We start from the raw sequence: 19,174 nt of genomic DNA on the forward strand, positions 1-19,174 counted from the left end.
GGAGAGTTGTCTCTGCGGGGAGAGAGTCGGTGTCTCTGCTGGGAGAGAGTCTGTCTCTCTGCTGGGGGAGAGTCGGTGTCTCTGCGCGAGAGGGTCGTCTCTGCTGGAGAGAGTATGTGTCTCTCTACTGGGAGAGAGTCTGTGTCTGCTGGGAGACACATGCTGAAGATAGGCCATTTTAGTCCAATGCTAAATACAGAATTAAACCTGAAAATTTCCCAAATTTCACTGGAAATAACAATAGGCTGAAGCATAGAGTTGAGGATATTGGAGCCATATATACAAACGAATGAGGCTATTTATCCTATTGCGTCTGTTTTGGCATAAAAGAGGCAGCCAGGCCTAACCCATTGTCCAGCTCTGACTGCACCTCACGTCTACTCCTAGTACTGGTTAAATACAGTGAAGGTTTCTGACCAATAGGTATCTTATTATTTTAAAACAATCTTTAATTTAAATGCAGAATTAACCACATTAACATCAAAGAAACAGCTTTACAATTATCAGGTCACCAGTTCTTAAATGAAAGGAAAAACATGAACTTACTATCTATACCTGCTACAAATTCCAATTAAGCAACCCAATACAGTTCAAATAGTACTTATAAATAAAGTTAGCAAAATCGATTACTTGTTTATCTGTGTAGATACATATAGAGAGAACCCCTTTCAAGAGCCAATCCAGTACACCTCTGTCAGACTCCAATCCTACAGCAAACTGCTGTTCAACTTTAAATCTTGTAGCAGACTGCATAACTACAGACAGACCTGGCTCCTCCCATTGATTACATCAAATGTATCCCACTAAGTTCCATGACCTGTTTAGCTACGACTAAATACAATCCCTCATGAATTATCTATACTCCAGGTAACCATCCAGATATCAACAATGTTCCATTAGCTCTTTATCTGTAACCAAGTAACTGGTTGGAAGGCGTGATTACCTCACCTTTTATGACTCTTTAATCACAGCTTTAGTAGACATATTGCCTGTATGTATTTTAAACTAGGGTTTTTAATAAAATTACTGCCCCATATATGGAACATCATATAAAAAAGCAATTTCTTACATTTATCACAGAGTGAATGTGTACATATTGTTCACCAGTCATTAATACCATTCTTGATTTGTGTATGTTTTGTGAAAAATACATGTTTTAAAATAATTCTGTATATCCACTGCTCAACGTCTGTTAAACAGATGTAAAATAAATTCTGTTCAGAGGGTCAGTGTAGACTCGCTGGGCCGAATGGCCTATCCTGTACTGTAGGGATCTGTGATTCTATGAAATGTATTAACATCTGATGTAAAAATATACAACAGAGTATGTTCTACATATGCATAATTAATTCTTGAAATGTAATTTAAGTCTATATTTATTCTGTTTTATACTAAATAAAATTTATGAGTAGGCTGACCATTAAATTACATGTCCAGCAATATAATACAATTTGAAGGAAAATCTTCTTATTTATTCTAATATTTTGTGAAAATAATCAGAAGTGGAGATGTAATTTGAAATGGCTGCGTAGCAGCAGAAACCAGCTGAAATGGATTTGGTGAAATGCACCAAGATCAAATGTTGACTCTAGTTTGCTCCATGTTAAGTTGGAACAGAATGTATCTGAGGCATTACATTCCCATGTGATACAGCTATCTACTGCCATGCACTTTATGATTCAGAACACACTTCAACATAGAGATGATAGACTAGAGATGTGCCTACAACAGTGCTCACTGGAGACTACATTGGTACTTTCTCAAATCCATGCCAATTCAGGCTAAACAGTTTAAATGATAATCACAGAACATACAATGCTGAAGAAGCCCCTCGACCCATCGTGTCGCACCAACATGTGAAAAACACCTGACCTGCCTACCTAATCCCAATTTCCAGCACTTAGTCCACAGCTTTGAATGTTAAGACGCGCCAAGTACTCATCCAGGTACCTTACAAGATGTGAGGCAACCCACCTCTACCCCCTCCCAGGCAGGGCGTTCCAGACCGTCACCACCCTCCCAGGCGCCGTTCCAGACCCTCACCACCCTCCCAGGCAGCGTGTTCCTGACCGTCACCACCCTCCCAGGCAGTGTGTTCCTGACCGTCACCACCCTCCCAGGCAGTGCGTTCCAGACCCTCACCACCAATCCCAGACAGTGTGTTCCTGACCGTCACCACCCCTCCAGGCAGTGTGTTCCTGACCGTCTACCCCCCCTCCCAGGCAGTGTGTTCCTGACCCCTCGCCACCCTCCCAGGCAGCGCGTTCCAGACCGTCACCACCCTCCCAGGCAGTGCGTTCCTGACCCTCGCCACCCTCCCAGGCAGTGCGTTCCTGACTATCACCACCCTCCCAGGCAGTGTGTTCCTGACCGTCACCACCCTCCCAGGCAGTGTGTTCCAGACCATCACCACCCTCCCAGACAGTGTGTTCCTGACCATCACCACCCTCCCAGGCAGTGCGTTCCAGACCGTCACCCCCCTCCCAGGCAGTGCGTTCCAAACCGTCACCACCCTCCCAGGCAGTGTGTTCCAGACCCTCTCCCACCCTCCCAGGCAGTGTGTTCCTGACTGTCACACCCGCCCAGGCAGCGTGTTCCGACCGTCACCACCCTCCCAGGCAGTGTGTCCTGACCCCTCACCACCCCTCCCAGGCAGTGGTTCCAGACCGTCGCCACCCTCCCAGGCAGCGCGTTCAGCCTCTCCCACCCTCCCCAGGCAGTGTGTTCCTGACGTCACCACCCTCCCAGCAGTGTGTTCTGACCATCACCCCCCTCCCAGGCAGCGTGTTCCAGACCGTCACCACCCTCCCAGCAGTTGTGTCCTGACCCTCTCCCACCCTCCCAGGCAGTGTGTTCCTGACCGTCACCAACCACTCCAGGCAGTGTGTTCCTTGACCATCACCCCCCTCCCAGGGCAGTGTGTTCCTGACCCTCTCCCACCCTCCCAGACAGTGTGTTCCTGACCATCACCACCCTCCCAGGCAGTGTGTTCCTGACCCTCTCCCACCCTCCAGGCAGTGTGTTCCTGACCGTCACCACCCTCCCAGGCAGTGCGTTCCAGACCCTCTCCCACCCTCCCAGGCAGTGTGTCCCTGACCGTCACCCACCCTCCCAGGCAGTGTGTTCCAGCCTCTCCCACCCTCCCAGGCAGTGTGTTCCTGCCGTCACCCACCCTCCCAGGCAGTGTGTTCCTGACCATCACCACCCTCCCAGACAGTGTGTTCCAGACCTGTCACCACCCTCCCGGCAGTGCGTTCCTGACCGTCACCACCCTCCCAGGCAGTGTGTTCCTGACCGGACACCACCCTCCAGGCAGTGTGTTCCTGATTGTCATTTCCCACCCTCCCAGGCAGTGTGTTCCTGACCTCACCACCCTCCCAGGCAGTGTGTTCCTGACCGTCACCACCCTCCCAGGCAGTGTGTTCCTCGTCCCACCCTCCCAGGCAGTGTGTTCCAGCCTCTCCCACCCTCCCAGGCAGTGTGTTCCTGACCGTCACCACCCTCCCAGGCAGTGTGTTCCTGACCTCCCACCCTCCCAGGCAGTGTGTTCCTGACCATCACCACCCTCCCAGGCAGTGTGTTCCTGACCGTCACCACCCTCCCAGCAGTGTGTTCCTGACCGTCACCACCCTCCCAGGCAGTGTGTTCCTGACCATCACCACCCTCCCAGGCAGTGTGTTCCGACCGTCACCACCCTCCCAGGCAGTGTGTTCCTGATCACCACCCTCCCAGGCAGTGTGTTCCTGACCGACACCACCCTCCCAGGCAGTGTGTTCCTGATTGTCGCCACCCTCCCAGGCAGTGTGTTCCTGACCGTCGCCACCCTCCCAGGCAGTGTGTTCCTGACCCTCACCACCCTGCCAGGCAGTGTGTTCCTGACCGTCACCACCCTCCCAGGCAGTGTGTTCCAGCCTCTCCCACCCTCCCAGGCAGTGTGTTCCTGACCCTCTCCCACCCTCCCAGGCAGTGTGTTCCTGACCATCACCACCCTCCCAGGCAGTGTGTTCCAGACCGTCACCACCCTCCCAGGCAGTGTGTTCCTGACCCTCTCCCACCCTCCCGGGGCAGTGTGTTCCTGACCGTCACCACCCTCCCAGGCAGTGTGTTCCTGGACCGTCACCACCCTCCCAGGCAGTGTGTTCCAGACCGTCACCACCCTCCCAGGCAGTGTGTTCCAGACCGTCACCACCCTCCCAGGCAGTGGTTCCTGACCGTCACCACCCCCCAGGCAGTGTGTCCTGACCCTCTCCCACCCCTCCCAGGCAGTGTGTTCCTGACCCTCTCCCACCCTCCCAGGCAGTGTGTTCCTGACCGTCACCACCCTCCCAGGCAGTGTGTTCCTGACCGTCACCACCCTCCCAGGCAGCGCGTTCCAGACCGTCACCACCCTCCCAGGCAGCGCGTTCCAGGCCCTCACCACCCTCCCAGGCAGTGTGTTCCTGACCGTCACAACCCTCCCAGGCAGTGTGCTCCTGACCGTCACCACCCTCCCAGGCAGTGTGTTCCTGACTGTCACCACCCTCCCAGGCAGTGTGTTCCAGCCTCTCCCACCCTCCCAGGCAGTGCGTTCCAGATCCCTCACCACCCTCCCAGGCAGTGTGTTCCAGCCTCTCCCACCCTCCCAGGCAGTGTGTTCCAGCCTCTCCCACCCTCCCAGGCAGTGTGTTCCTGACCGTCACCACCCTCCCAGGCAGCTCGTTCCAGACCGTCCCCACCCTCCCAGGCAGTGCGTTCAGACCGTCCCCACCCTCCCAGCAGTGTGTTCCTGACCGTCACCACCCTCCCAGGCAGTGTGTTCCAGCCTCTCACACCCTCCCAGGCAGTGCGTTCCAGACCCTCACCACCCTCCCAGGCAGTGTGTTCCAGCCTCTCCCACCCTCCCAGGCAGTGTGTTCCAGCCTCTCCCACCCTCCCAGGCAGTGTGTTCCTGACCGTCACCACCCTCCCAGGCAGCTCGTTCCAGACCGTCCCCACCCTCCCAGGCAGTGTGTTCCTGACCATCACCACCCTCCCAGGCAGTGCGTTCCAGACCGTCACCACCCCTCCCAGGCAGTGCGTTCCAGACCGTCACCACCCTCCCAGGCAGGTGTATTCCTGACCATCCACCACCCTCCCAGGCAGTGCGTTCCAGACCGTCACCACCCTCCCAGGCAGTATGTTCCTGACCCTCACCACCCTCCCAGACAGTGCGTTCCAGACCGTCACCACCCTCCCAGGCAGTGCGTTCCAGACCGTCACCCCCCTCCCAGGCAGTGTGTTCCTGACCATCACCACCCTCCCAGGCAGTGCGTTCCAGACCATCACCCCCCTCCCAGGCAGTGTGTTCCTGACCCTCACCACCCTCCCAGACAGTGCGTTCCAGACCGTCACCACCCTCCCAGGCAGTGCGTTCCAGACCGTCACCACCCTCCCAGACAGTGCGTTCCAGACCGTCACCACCCTCCCAGGCAGTGCGTTCCAGACCGTCACCACCCTTTGGGTAAAATTTGTTTTCCTGTTTCTGCCTAAGTCGTTTTTCCAAAAGGCCGACTGCCTTATTTCCGGTTTTATTTGGGTGGATAAGGCCCCGAGGATTCCGAGGGAGCTGCTTCAGTGGAAGAGACAGTCAGGGGGCTTAGCATGCCAGGCTTGCTGTATTATTATTGGGTTTCTAGTTAGACCGTAGCTGGGATATTGGGCACAGTTCCGGGCGCCACACCATAGGAAGGATGTGAACACATTGGAGAGAGCGGGGAAGAGGTTCACAAGTTTGATTCCAGGGAGGAGAAACTTCAGTTATGAGGAAAGATTGGAGAGTGGTGGGACTGAAAGAGGCGAAGAGGAGATTTAAAATCATTTGGAACTGAACAGAGCTGATGAGGAGAATCTGCTCCGGCTCATAAAAGGATCAAAAAGTCGAGGGCACAGATTGAAAGTGATTTGTAAAGAAGTAACACAGAAATGTAGAAAATAGAGGCAGGAGGAGGCCATTCTGCCCTTCGAGGCCTGCTCCACCATTCATTATGATCATGGCAATCATCAGGTTCAATACCCTGATCCCGCTTTCCACTCCCATATAATAATTAATAATTCATAATAATCTTTATTGTCACGAGTAGGGCTGACATTAACACTGCAATGAAGTTACTGTGAAAATCGCTACACTCTGGCGCCTGTTCGGGTACACAGAGGGTACATACGCAGGGGAGGGGTCACTTCCGCGTTGGCCATCGCGGAGGCTACGGCCGACGCGGAAGGAAAAGAGTATCCCTACGGCACAGGCCCGCCCGCGGATCGGTGGGCCCCGATTGCAGGCCAGGCCACCGTGGGGCACCCCCTGGGGCCAGATCGCCCTGCACCCTCCCCAGGACCCTGGAGCCCACCCGCGCCAAACAGGTCCCGCCGGTAAGGGAGGTGGTTTGATTCACGCCGGCGGGACAGGCATTATAGCAGCAGAGAATCGCCGGGGGGGTGCCCGCCGACCGGCGGGGCGCGATTCCCGCCGCCGCCGAATCTCCGGTGCCGGAGAATTTGGCGGCCGGTGGAGGCGGGATTCACGCCGCCCCTCGGCGATTCTCTGACCCAGCGGGGGGGGTCGGAGAATCCAGCCCCATATGTTTGTTCTTTGAATGCTGCCATTGCCTGTCTGCTGGCCCTCCTTTCAGTAATGTTTCCCAGTCTGTCATAGCCAGCTCGTCTCTCACACCATCATAGTTGCCTTTATTGAGGTTCAGGACCCTGGTCTCAGGATCAACCACTCACTATTCACCTTGGTAAAGAATTCTATAGTCACTCATCCCCAATGGTCCTCTCACAATTAGATTGCCAACAAATCATTTCTCCTGCCACCTATCTGCCCACTTCACCAACTTGTCTCTGTCCTTTTGAAGTTCTACATTGTCTTCACAATTTACAATACTTTAGATCATTAATATATATCAGGATGGGCAGCACAATGGCGCAGTGGTTATCACTGCTGCCTCACGGCGCTGAGGTCGCAGGTTCGATCCCGGCTCTGGGTCACTGTCTGTGTGGAATTTGCACATCCTCCCCGTGTCTGGGTGGGTCTCACCCCCACAACCCAAAGATGTGCAGGGTATGTGGATTGGCCACACTAAATTGCACCTTAATTGGAAAAAATTTTACTCTAAATTTTATTTTTTAAATTAATATATATCAGGAAAAGCAAGGGTCCCAATATTGACTTCAGGGGAAAACCACGACAAAACGACCTCCAGCTTGAAAAATATCCATTGATCATTACTCTCTGTTTTCCTTTTATGGGCGATTTTGTATCCATGTTGCTACTGTCCCTTTTATTTCATGAGTCATAAACATTTCTCACATGTCTGTTGTGTGGCACTGTATCAAATGCCTTCTGAAACCCCACGTACACCACATCAACAGCATTACCCTCATCAACCCTTTCTGTTACCTCCTCAAAATACACCAGCAAGTTCGTTAAACATGATTTCCCCTTTAAGAATCCATGCTTCCATGCTTATTCTATCCTGAATAATTTTGTTCCACAAGCTTCCCCACCACCAAAGTTTAAATTGATTGGTATGTAATACTGGGGTTAGGTGTACAACCTATTTGAATAAGGGCGTAAGATTTGCAATTCTCCTGTCCTCTGGCATATCCCGAGCCTGGAGAAGACGGGAAGATTATGGCCAGAACCCCTGCAATTTCCATTCTCACTGCCTTTAATATTCTTCGATGCATCTCATCCAGTCCTGGTGCCTTGTTATTCTTCAGTATCAACAGTCTATTTAACACTTCCTCCGATCAGTTTCCTCGGGCTGTCACAATGTCCTGGGCAGCATCTATCTCCTTGGAACAGACAGATACAAAGTATTCAGTTAATACCTCAGCCAAGCCCCCTGCCTCCATCTGTAATTCCCTTTTAGGTCCCAATCGACCCTCCTCCTCCTTTTCCCCTTTTAACTAATTATATGACTCTAAAAGACTTTGGGATTTCCCTTTTTGTTGGTTGCCCACAGTAAACATCTTAACAACTATCAACACCAATAAATCCCCCAAGAATACAGTACTCTATGAGTAACTCTTAATCTTTCCTTGCAACATCCATAAGACACAAAGAACCCTTTTTACAGAAAGACATCAGGTTTAACTTCACTACTGAGAACAGTTACCACGTTGAAATCACCAAATGAACATTCCCCAGCTTTCAGAGATTCCTACACATCTCACTGTGATTGCAGCTTCTCCAAATCTAAACAAAACCAAACCCACCCCTGTAGCAAACAGCCTAAAGTGAAAGTAAAAGCAGACAGCCCGGCTCCACCCACCCTCTGACATCACTGATAAACTCCCATTCTAAAAGGTACTCTCACATGACAATTTCTCATGTGCCTTTTTCTCCTCCCTCTGAACTTTCTGTATTCCTCTGGGTTCTCTGCTGCATTTTCTACCTGTCACCGGTCACAAGCACACGTTATTTTCCTCATCTTAATTTCTGCCTCGTTTATCAATCAGAGAGCTCTGGATTTGTTTTGCCTACCTTTCCATTTTAAGAGAAAGGAGGAGGCCAATAATAGGTCCTTCATGGTGCCCAGAGGTGACATTGCAGGTGTTGGGAGAGAAGCCATTGTGGGAAATAGATTAGTTATGGCTGGACACAGGAAAGTGGAACCAAATGTGGGCACTCAACTCAACACAACTCGAGAATTACTGAAGGAGGAGGCATGGTCAACTGTTAAGTTCAAGAGAGTAAGAAGGGATAATACACTATAGTCACAACCATACAGATGCCATTTGTGACTTTGATTCGGGCTGTTTCTGTTCTGTGGCTAAGTTAGAACCTGATCAGATAGGTTCAAACATGGAGTTATGGGAAAGATGAATTAGAATTAGGGAACTGACATGTTGGAGAGGAAACAAAAGTTTGAGATGGGTTACCAGTTCGCAAAGACATGGTTCAAGGGAGAGATTTGCTGAGGAGGAGGTGATGAGAGCAGATTTAAAAGGAATAACAATATTTGAAGAGAGAGAGAACCATCATCATCATCAGCTAACATGGTGAGGAAGCCCAGAAGGTTAACTGGGTGGTAAGCAGTTTGGTGGGAACAGGGTTGAGCGAGAAAGGAAGGGGATCTCAGACATAATCTCAGAGAGCGTGTGAAGGGAGATGGCAGATAAACTAGAAACAGATGAATGTTTAGCTCAGGGCTAAATCGCTGGCTTTGAAAGCAGGCCAGCAGCACGGTTCAATTCCCGTAACAGCCTCCTCCGAACAGGCGCCGGAATGTGGCGACTAGAGGCTTTTCACAGTAACTTCATTTGAAACCTACTCGTGACAATAAGCGATTTTCATTTTCATCATTTCATTTCATTCATTTCATGTTTGAAAAAAAAAGGTAGCTACAGCATCTTAGCATCAGTGCTCGGTGAAGGTGCTTTACACAAGTATTACATTATCTTGTAAATGCAGTCTTGGCTACAGAGAAAGGACTGTCACTAATTCTGTCCGAATTATCTTGTTTAAAGATATACATTTCTTTGTGTATCTAAAATCAACTCAAGGCCACTTTGTAAATTTGTCAATTTCAATATCTGGTTGAGCCCTTTTCTGTTAGAAAAATGTTGCAATAGATTAGAGTGAGTTTAGGAAAAATGATTAATAACAACAAATAACATCTTAAAGGTAAAATAATCTTGGCAGCACCTTATTTGGGTCAAGGAATTTTACAGAAATGTATGGAATAGGACCAATCGTGAACATACCTCGAAAAAAAGTGTTTTTCTTCAATTAACCAGAATTAATGATCGTAACACTGATCAAGAAGCGGATGTCGAGAATGCCAACAGCGATCCCCCACCAACTCCCCAGGGCATCTCTCCTGACAGAAAGAGCTCCTCAGATACATCACGGTCCAGCTACAGTTTTACAAGAAGGATTTCAAGTAAGACTGCGATGCATAAAATGTATTTCTATTTGCATACTTCATTCAACGTAGAAACGTTGGAACAGGAAGAGGCCAATGAGCCCTATGAGCCATTCAATCAGATCATGACTGGTTTGCGTCTTAGCTCCATCTACCCATCTTGATTTTGTAAGGGTTAATTCCTTTGCTGAACCAGAATCCCTTGCTGATGGATTTGAAATCTTCAATTGACCGTCAGCCGCAACAACTTTCCTGGGGGTGAGGGAGACAGTTCCAGATTTCCACTCTCCATTGCATTATGAGGTGTTTATTGGTAATACCCCAGAAAGGCCTTGCACCATTTTCAAAGTGCAGCCCCATTGTTCTTGACTTCTCAGCCAGAGGCAATAGTATCTCTTTATCTATTCCATCGAATCCGTTCATCATCCCTAACATTTCAATCAGACCACCCCTTAATCTTCTCGAGTCAAGACAGGACAAATCCAGTCCATGCAACCTGTTCTCAAACTCTTTTAACCACAAAATAAAGTTTTGATTTTGCCAAGAATTAATAGTTTCTACATTATTCCAAATATAATTGGCAGATATTTAGGTGACAGCTGAAATATAAGAGCCAATGTTGAATACGGAGCTATTGTATATTATGCTGTGTCTTTCACATTTCAATGACAACTATACCGCTTTGTGAAGAGGGTGATTTTGTTTCTTGCTGTTTGATGTGCCTGATGTACAGGAAATAATGGATACCTGAATACAATTAAATCGAAACTAATGAATATCTTGAAGTGACTAAACATTGAATAATGACATCACATCGAGTAATGACATCACATTGAATAATGACATCACATTGAGTAATGACATCACATCGAGTAATGACATCACATCGATTAATGACATCACATCGAGTAATGACATCACATCGAGTAATGACATCACATCGAGTAATGGCATCACATCGAGTAATGACATCACATCGAGTAATGACATCACATCGAGTAATGACATCACATCGAGTAATGACATCACATCGATTAATAACATCACATCGAGTAATAGCAACACATCGAGTAATGACATCAAAGATTCATCCACATAGAATAAGAGAGATCTGGGAGTGATTCACTAGAGAATAATAGAAACTTCAGAATATTTGAATAAATAGGGTGATTGGGAACATAGTAATTAATAAGAACAATTAATTCATATCGGTGGCACAGTGGTTAGCACTCTTGCCTCACAACGCCAGGGTCCCGGGTTGGCACGCCGGCACAGTGGTTAGCACTGATGCCTCACAGCACCAAGGACCCAGACAGCACGGTGGCACAGTAGTTAGCACTGCTGCCTCACAGCACCAGGGACCCAGACAGCACGGTGGCACAGTAGTTAGCACTGCTGCCTCACAGCGCCAGGGACCCAGACAGCACGGTGGCACAGTAGTTAGCACTGCTGCCTCACAGCGCCAGGGACCCAGACAGCACGGTGGCACAGTAGTTAGCACTGCTGCCTCACAGCGCCAGGGACCCAGACAGCACGGTGGCACAGTAGTTAGCACTGCTGTCTCACAGCGCCAGGGACCCAGATTCGATTCCAGCCTTGGATGATTGTCTGTGTGGAGTTTGCACGTTCTCCTCCCATCTTCGTGGGTTTCATTCATCGAAACATACATAGAGTATAGAAGCAGGAGGAGGCCATTCGGCCTTTCAAGCCTGCTCCGGTAATTTATGGTCGCTGGGCAGGCATGGCCGGAGAATCCTGCCCGATGTGAACTGTCTGCTAACCAGTTTTCCATCCATCTCAAGACATTACCCACAATCCCAGGTGCTTTGACTTTAGATTGTCATCTGCTACATGAGACCTTGTTGAAAGCCTTCTGAAAGTCTAAATGAACCACATCCACCGGTTCTCCCTGGTCAGTTCTACTAGTTACATCATCAAAGAATTCTAGTATGTTTGTCAAGCATGATTTTCCCTTTCGTAAATGCATGCTGTCTTTGTCTGATTGCACCACTGCTTTCCAAATGCTGTGCTGTAAAATACTCTAGCAACCTCCCTAATACCGACTGGTCTATAGTTCCCTGTTTTCTTTCTCCTCCCTTTTTGAATAGCGGGGTTATATTCACTACCCTCCAATATGTACAAACCATTCCAGAGTCCAAAGAATTTCGGTAAATGACCGCCAATGGATCTACTATTTCTAGGGCCACTTCCTTAAGTACACTGGGATGAAGATTATCAGGCCCGGGAGATTTATCTGCCTTTAATCCTGTCAATTTTTCCAAAAGCATTTCCTTCAGCTCCTCACTACAACTTGTGTTTCTCAAAAACCCCCAGAGTCCAAAGAGGTGTAGGTTAGGTGGATTGGCCGTGATCAATTGCCCTTAGTGTCCACATTTAGGTGGGGTTATGGGGATGGGGGAGGGGGGGGCAGGTGGAGTGCTCTTTCACAGCATCGATAGGCCGAATGGCCTCCTTATGCACTGTAGGGATTCCATGATTCTATGGAATCATATCCTGTGGGACTGAAACTCAGGCAGTTTGCACTCAATATTTATATTGACGGGTGAAGTTTTCAGGCTGAATTTGTGAGGTTTTGCTCTCCATTCTGGGGTAAGCGGAAAGCGGGGGGTGTAAATTTGTGTCGTGACATGTGACTCAAATGGCATAATGATGCATTTCGACATATTTATTTAAATTAGTTCTTGCGGAAAGTTCCCAACCGTGTCCCATTGCTTCTATAAAATGGGCCTACCCTGCCTTCCAGTGTATCTTAAAGCAAGATTGTTTGTTGCAACAGGAGTCTAGATTTGTGCTGTGATTCCTGTATTTTGTACTGGACATCTTGCATATTTCGACTTTATCTTATTCTTCTGCTTTTGCTGTTGCCTTTGCACTGTTGCACTCTGTTGGTCAATTAGTATGGTACCGCAGGTTTGAGCGATAAGGTTGGAAGGATATGAATTCATCTGAGGTTTCCATACAGCCCTCGGGAACTGGAAAGCAATTCTAGAGGGGTCAGAACCTCCGGGTCCAAGGACAGCTCCTGCAATGTATTCACTGTTGCAAACTCCCAGTACCTGTGATTCTAAATCACATTAATCCCAGCTGAAAATGTCAGAGGATGGCCAAGCTTTTAACTCACTGACCGACAGTTACTGAACCACATCGTCTGCCCCAGTCTCACATAACAACAACCACAAAGACAAGATGCTTCCTCCTGAAGTTGCGATGGTCAGGATGCATTATGTTTCTCTGCCACAAGATCACTTCAGGATGCTGCAGGAGCTATCTCCTAGATCAGTCAGTCTGTTGTTCATATCTGTATAAAGCGAAAGGCACTGGGGGAAACAGAATAGATTTCATGGCACCATTCCAAAGAAGAACAGTGAGGTTTGGCCTGGTGTCCTGGCCGATATTTATCTCTCCGTTAACATCGCAAAAAATGTTAATTATCATTATTACGGGGCTGGGCTTCATGGAAATAATTTGAATGGTTTCTTTCATTACAACAGTTACAACCTTTCAAAAATACATCATTATCTGTATGTTTTCAGATGTCATGAGGTTTGAGAAAAGTGTTGAACAATTCCAAATCTTATTTTCTCTGTTTCATAAAATCATAAGAAATGGGATCAGTAGGAGGTTAGTCGACCCATCGAGCCTCCTGCCCTGATCTGATTGTGGCCTTAGTTCCACTTTCTTACTTGTTCCCCGTAACTCTAAACTCCTTTGTCAATCAAACATCTGTTTTCCTGATGGCAAAGGAAAAGCAAAGGAAGTCACGCAGAATGATCACACCAGAATGATCACACGCAGAATGATCACACGCAGAATGATCACAACCCAGAATGATCACACCCAGAATGATCACACCCAACGCATTTCCAAAATGTTGAGGATATGAGAAATGGTACCCATGTGACCAAAAATCTCCGCATGAACCCTCATGTTACCATCATGAGTTGAAGGGAGACTACTTCAGAGATGTTCAGATGATTTCCCACCACAGAAATGTCACTTTGTTCTTCGATAGCAGCTGTAATGCATTTATTATGCATCAGTCCATGGTTACAGCATCATTTCAAAATTCCCTGATAGTTAATGGATGATTCCTCAGGAGACCAGAGCTACTCTTTGCTGCCATTGCCAATGACCATCAACAATCTGGGACAAAAACAGAAAATGCTGGACAATCTCAGCAGGTTTGACAGCGTGTGTGGAGAGAGAAGGGAGCGAACGTTTCGAGTCTGGCTGACTCTTTCTCAAAGCTGGAGAGAACTGGGAATAGGGTCAGGTTTTCTGAGATTGTCCAGTATTTTCTGTTTTTGTTTCAGATTCCAGCATCTGCAGTAATTTACTTTTATCAACATCCTGGGGGTGACCAGAAACTGAACTGACCCAGCCACATTAATACTGTGGCTATGAGAGCAGATCAAAGGCTAGGAATCCTGCAGTGAACAATTCACCTCCTGACACCCCGCAAAAGCCTGTCCACCATCTACAAGGCACAAGTCAGCAGTGTGATGGAATACTCTCCACTTGCCTGGATGAGTGCAGCTCCAACAACACTCAAGAAGCTCAACACCATCCAGGATAAAGCAGCCCCGCTTGATTGCTCCCCCTTCCACAAGCATTCAAACCCTCCACCACCGATGCACAGTGGCAGCCGTGTGTCCCATCTACAAGATGCACTGCAGTAACTCACCAAGGCTCCTCAGACAGCACCTTCCAAACCCACGGCCACTACCATCTAGAAGCATAAGAGCAGCAGATACCTGGGAACCCCACCACCTGGAGGTTCCCCTCCAAGTCACTCACCCTCCTGACTTGGAAATATATCGGCCATTCCTTCACTGTCGCTGGGGCAACATCCTGGAACTCCCTCCCTAACAGCACAGTGGGTGTACCTACACCACGTGGACTGTGGTGGCTCAAGAAGGCAGTTGACCCCCACCCTCTCAAGGGCAATTAGGGATGGGCAATAAATGGTGGTCTAGCCAACGAAGCCCACATCCTGGAAAATTAATTTTTTAAACTCTAGTTAGGAACCGTAATGCAGAAACAGAGCACTTAGGAAATCAAAAGCTCATGTCAGACATACCACGGGGACAGTGAAATAATGATTTAATACTCAAGAGGCATATTTCCTTGGAGGTCAGCCAATGTTTTACAGAAGCATCAACATTTATTGCCTGCTGGACAATTTCTGCACTCTAACCGGAGAAAACATACAGCAGCAATGGAATGGATATGAATCATAGAATTTACAGTGCAGAAGGAGGCCATTCCGCCCATTGAGTCTACACTGGCCCCTGAAAGAGCACCCTACCTAAGGCCACACCTCCACTCTCCCCCCCGTAATCCAGCAACCCCACCTAACGTTTGAACACGACAGGCCAATTTATCATGGCCAATCCACATAACTCGCACATCTTTGGACTGTGGATGGAGCTACAATCCCACATGAAAGGGACAATAAGAGGAGACAGAGATTGATGCAGAACTCTGTGTCATCTGAGTGTCCCTTTAAGAAAGGTTTAGTCTCTTATCATGTGACTTGTAGCACATTGGGCTGTGGCTGTGAGGTGAGAGAGGGTTTCAGTTTCAGTTAGACTTCTATGGACTGCAGAGGCAGAAATAAGTAATTTCTCTGTCTTAAAAGCTGTTCCAGTGAAAGCACATTGGTTGTGGCTAACTGCCTTGTTAACTTTAAAGATATAGTTGATTTCCAGAAGAAATTTGAAACTGCTGGTTGAGACTGGATCTGAATCTTGGGGAAAGGACCAGTCCCATTCAAGTGAGAATACAGTGTGCTGGGCCATGCTCTTGAAAAGAGACATTTTTGGTTTATTTTTGTGTAATTGAATTGGAACAGTTAAGGGGGAATTCATTAAGTGTTGTGCATAGATTATTGTAGCTGTGTGGTGTCTTAAGAATTTACAAAGCTTTATGATAGAGACGTGGAGCAGAAACTTCCGAGCTCTGCAGAGGTGAGTCAGGAGCCACGATAGGGAGGAATTTTGGGAATAAGCATGTTAGGTCTTCTACCAAATGCTTTCCTGCAATTTTTCCAGAGGTTGGATGATAGCATTAACTATCCACTAAACTGGCAGCCAGGGGGCAGCCTGTCCTGCTTCAATACGCCACAGAATAGTGTGTACCAGAGTCACAGCAACAGGCTGCAGTTTATTTATTGTTATTTTGAAATGTTTAGAGGGCAAACTCATGCCGTCTTCCTCCAGCATTGGCAACACCCACTTCTCCAGGTGAGGATGTTCTTAATTGGACGGGGCTCCAGGAGGTGGTCTATTAATTGGCTGCCCCAGATAGGATCACACAGGCCCGCTGTCCTCATGGATCATCAGCGTCGGCACTGGGAAATGGTCCCAATCCTTGCTTAACCACGAAGGTGACAGGATTCCCCCATAGAGTACAAGAGCCAGGAAGTTATGTTAAACCCATGTGAAACATCCATCCTCATTCTTTAGGGAGGATCTGAAGTCTTTAGAAAGTTTGCAGGGAAGATTGTTCAGGAGATGAGGGATTATACTGAGCGGGTTAGACGACAGCTGAAGTTGAAGAGGCAAATAGGAGGCATGTTGGAGGAATTTAAAATCATGATGAGTTTCGATAGAGTAAAGACAAACTGTGGAAAACCAGAGAGTAAAGGTTTAAAGTGATTGGCCAAAGAACCAGACATAATCTGAGGAAAATCTTTCTAACAGTTGTTAGGATTTGGAATGCACAGCTGATATTATTATTCAATAATAACTTTCTAATTATGTTGCAGCTTTACAAACCCTGGTTAGACCCCCACTTGGACCCAACTGTGAGAAGCTCTGGGCACCACACCTCAGGAAGGATATTTTGGCCTTGGAGGGAGAGCAATGTGGGTTTATAAATATGATACCTGGATTACAGGGGTTAAATTACGAGGGGAGATTACTCAAATTAGACCTGATTCCTCGAGAATGTGGAAGGTTAAGGGGTGATCTGATCAAAGTATTTAAGATATTAACAGGGAAAGACGGTAGATAAAGATAAACTATTTCCACTGGTTGGAAATTCTACAACTCGGGGCATAGTCTAAACATGAGGGCCAGACCGTTCAGGAGAGATGTTGGGAAGAACTTCTTCACTCAAAGGGCCACAGAGGTTTGGGACTGCCACACACAGCAGTTGAAGTTAAATTGTTGTTCATTTTAAATCTGAGATAGATAGAATTTAGTGAAGTAAAGATATTGAGGGATATGGGCCAAAGGCAGGTATATGGAGTTAGGTCACAGATCAGCCATGATCTCATTGAATGGTGGGATAGGCTCGAGGGGCTGAATGGCCTACTCCTGCTCCTATGTTCCTCAAAGGGAATTGGATAAATTGGTGAGGGAGGAGTAATTGCTGGGATATTAGGAAAGAGCGGGAGAGTGAGGATAACCTCAATGCTGCTCGGAAAACCTGGTGCAGGTTTGATGGGCCAAACGGAATCCTCCGTTGTTGTATTATTCTAGAATTCTATGATCAGCACAAAAGAAATTCACAGAGCAGCTTTGTGGGCAACATTCGCAATGCCCGCACCTTGCAGGCAATCTCTCGGTTAAATCTAGCAACAATAGTCTTGTGCAATAAGGTATGAATTTCTCAATAGCACCAGATATAATTCTCAAGAGAAAACATTGTTCGGTATGTGATTTGTGACTGAGACTCTCCTGCAGCAATAACTAAAATGCCACCCACTCTCTGGGAGCCTGCAGTCCCTCTGGTAAGAAAGTTGTGATGTTGGAGGAGCAATACTCACTATTCCCTGCCAGCTTCGACAAGCTGCTCATTGTGGGTGGACTATGAAATGAAATGAAAATCGCTTATTGTCACGAGTAGGCTTCAATTAAGTTACCGTGAAAAGCCCCTAGTCGCCACATTCCGGCGCCTGTTCGGGGAGGCTGGTACGGGAAACAAACCGTGCTGCTGGCCTGCTTGGTCTGCTTTAAAAGCTAGTGATTTAGCCCAGTGAGCTAAACCAGCTTGAAAGGACCATGCAGTTAGTGCTGCATCAACTCCATTTGCAACCATAAAATACAGGATTCCAATATCCTGCCCATAACATACAGGATTCCAATATCCTGCCCATAACATACAGGATTCCAATATCCTGCCATAACATACAGGATTCCAATATCCTGCCCACAATATACAGGATTCCAATATCCTGCCCATAACATACAGGATTCCAATATCCTGCCCATAACATACAGGATTCCAATATCCTGCCATAACATACAGGATTCCAATATCCTGCCATAACATACAGGATTCCAATATCCTGCCCATAACATACAGGATTCCAATATCCTGCCCATAACATACAGGATTCCAATATCCTGCCATAACATACAGGATTCCAATATCCTGCCCACAACATACAGGATTCCAATATCCTGCCCATAACATACAGGATTCCAATATAACATACAGGATTCCAATATCCTGCCATAACATACAGGATTCCAATATCCTGCCCATAACATACAGGATTCCAATATCCTGCCATAACATACAGGATTTCATCTGTGGGAAGTGCAGCCATCTCCAGCTCCTCAGAAACTGTGTTAGGGAACTGGAGCTGGATGAACTTCGGATCATTTGGGAGGCAGAGGTGGTCATAGATAGAAGCTTCAGGGATGTAGTTACTCCGAAGAATCAAGATAGATGGGTGATGGTGAGAGGGGCTGGGAGGAAGCAGTCAGTACAGGGATCCTCTGTAGTCGATCCCCTAAGTAACAAGTATACCGTTTTGGATACTGTTGAGGGGGACGACCTACCAGGGGTGAATGGATCTCCAGCACTGAGTCTGTCACTGTGGCTCAGAAGGGAAGGAGGGAGAGCAGGAGAGAAATACTTATTGGGGACTCGATAGTTAGAGGGACAGATAGACGGTTCTGTGGCAACGAAAGAGACTCACGGACGGTATGTTGCCTCCCGGGTGCCAGGGTCCGTGACATCTCGGACCGTGTTTTCAGAATCCTTAAGGGGGAGAGGGAACAGTCACAAGCCGTGGTACACATCGGTACCAACGACATAGGTAAGAGAAGGGACGGGGATTTAAAACAGGAATTTAGGGAGCTAGAGTGGAAGCTGAGAGCCAGGACAAACCATGTTGTCATCTCTGGTGTGTTGCCGGTGCCACGTGCTAGTGAGGTGAGGAACAGGGAGAGAGTGCAGATACACACGTGGCTGCAGGGATGGTGTAGGAAGGAGGGTTTCAGGTACATGGATAATTGGAGCACGTTCTG

The 19,174-nt window shown here is 47.7% G+C and overlaps 1 protein-coding gene across 1 annotated transcript in view; it reads left to right on the top strand.

Annotated features, from left to right (window-relative positions):
• syt17 (synaptotagmin XVII) overlaps positions 1-19,174 on the top strand; it is a 96,554-nt gene that overhangs the window by 12,631 nt on the left and 64,749 nt on the right. The window contains exon 2 of the mRNA XM_038820855.1: positions 9,760-9,905. Within this exon, the coding sequence (XP_038676783.1) occupies positions 9,760-9,905 (146 nt within the window). The remainder of the gene's footprint in view (positions 1-9,759; positions 9,906-19,174) is intronic.

Source organism: Scyliorhinus canicula, chromosome 15 (assembly GCF_902713615.1).
Source record: "Scyliorhinus canicula chromosome 15, sScyCan1.1, whole genome shotgun sequence".
NCBI classification, from domain to species: Eukaryota; Metazoa; Chordata; class Chondrichthyes; order Carcharhiniformes; family Scyliorhinidae; genus Scyliorhinus; species Scyliorhinus canicula.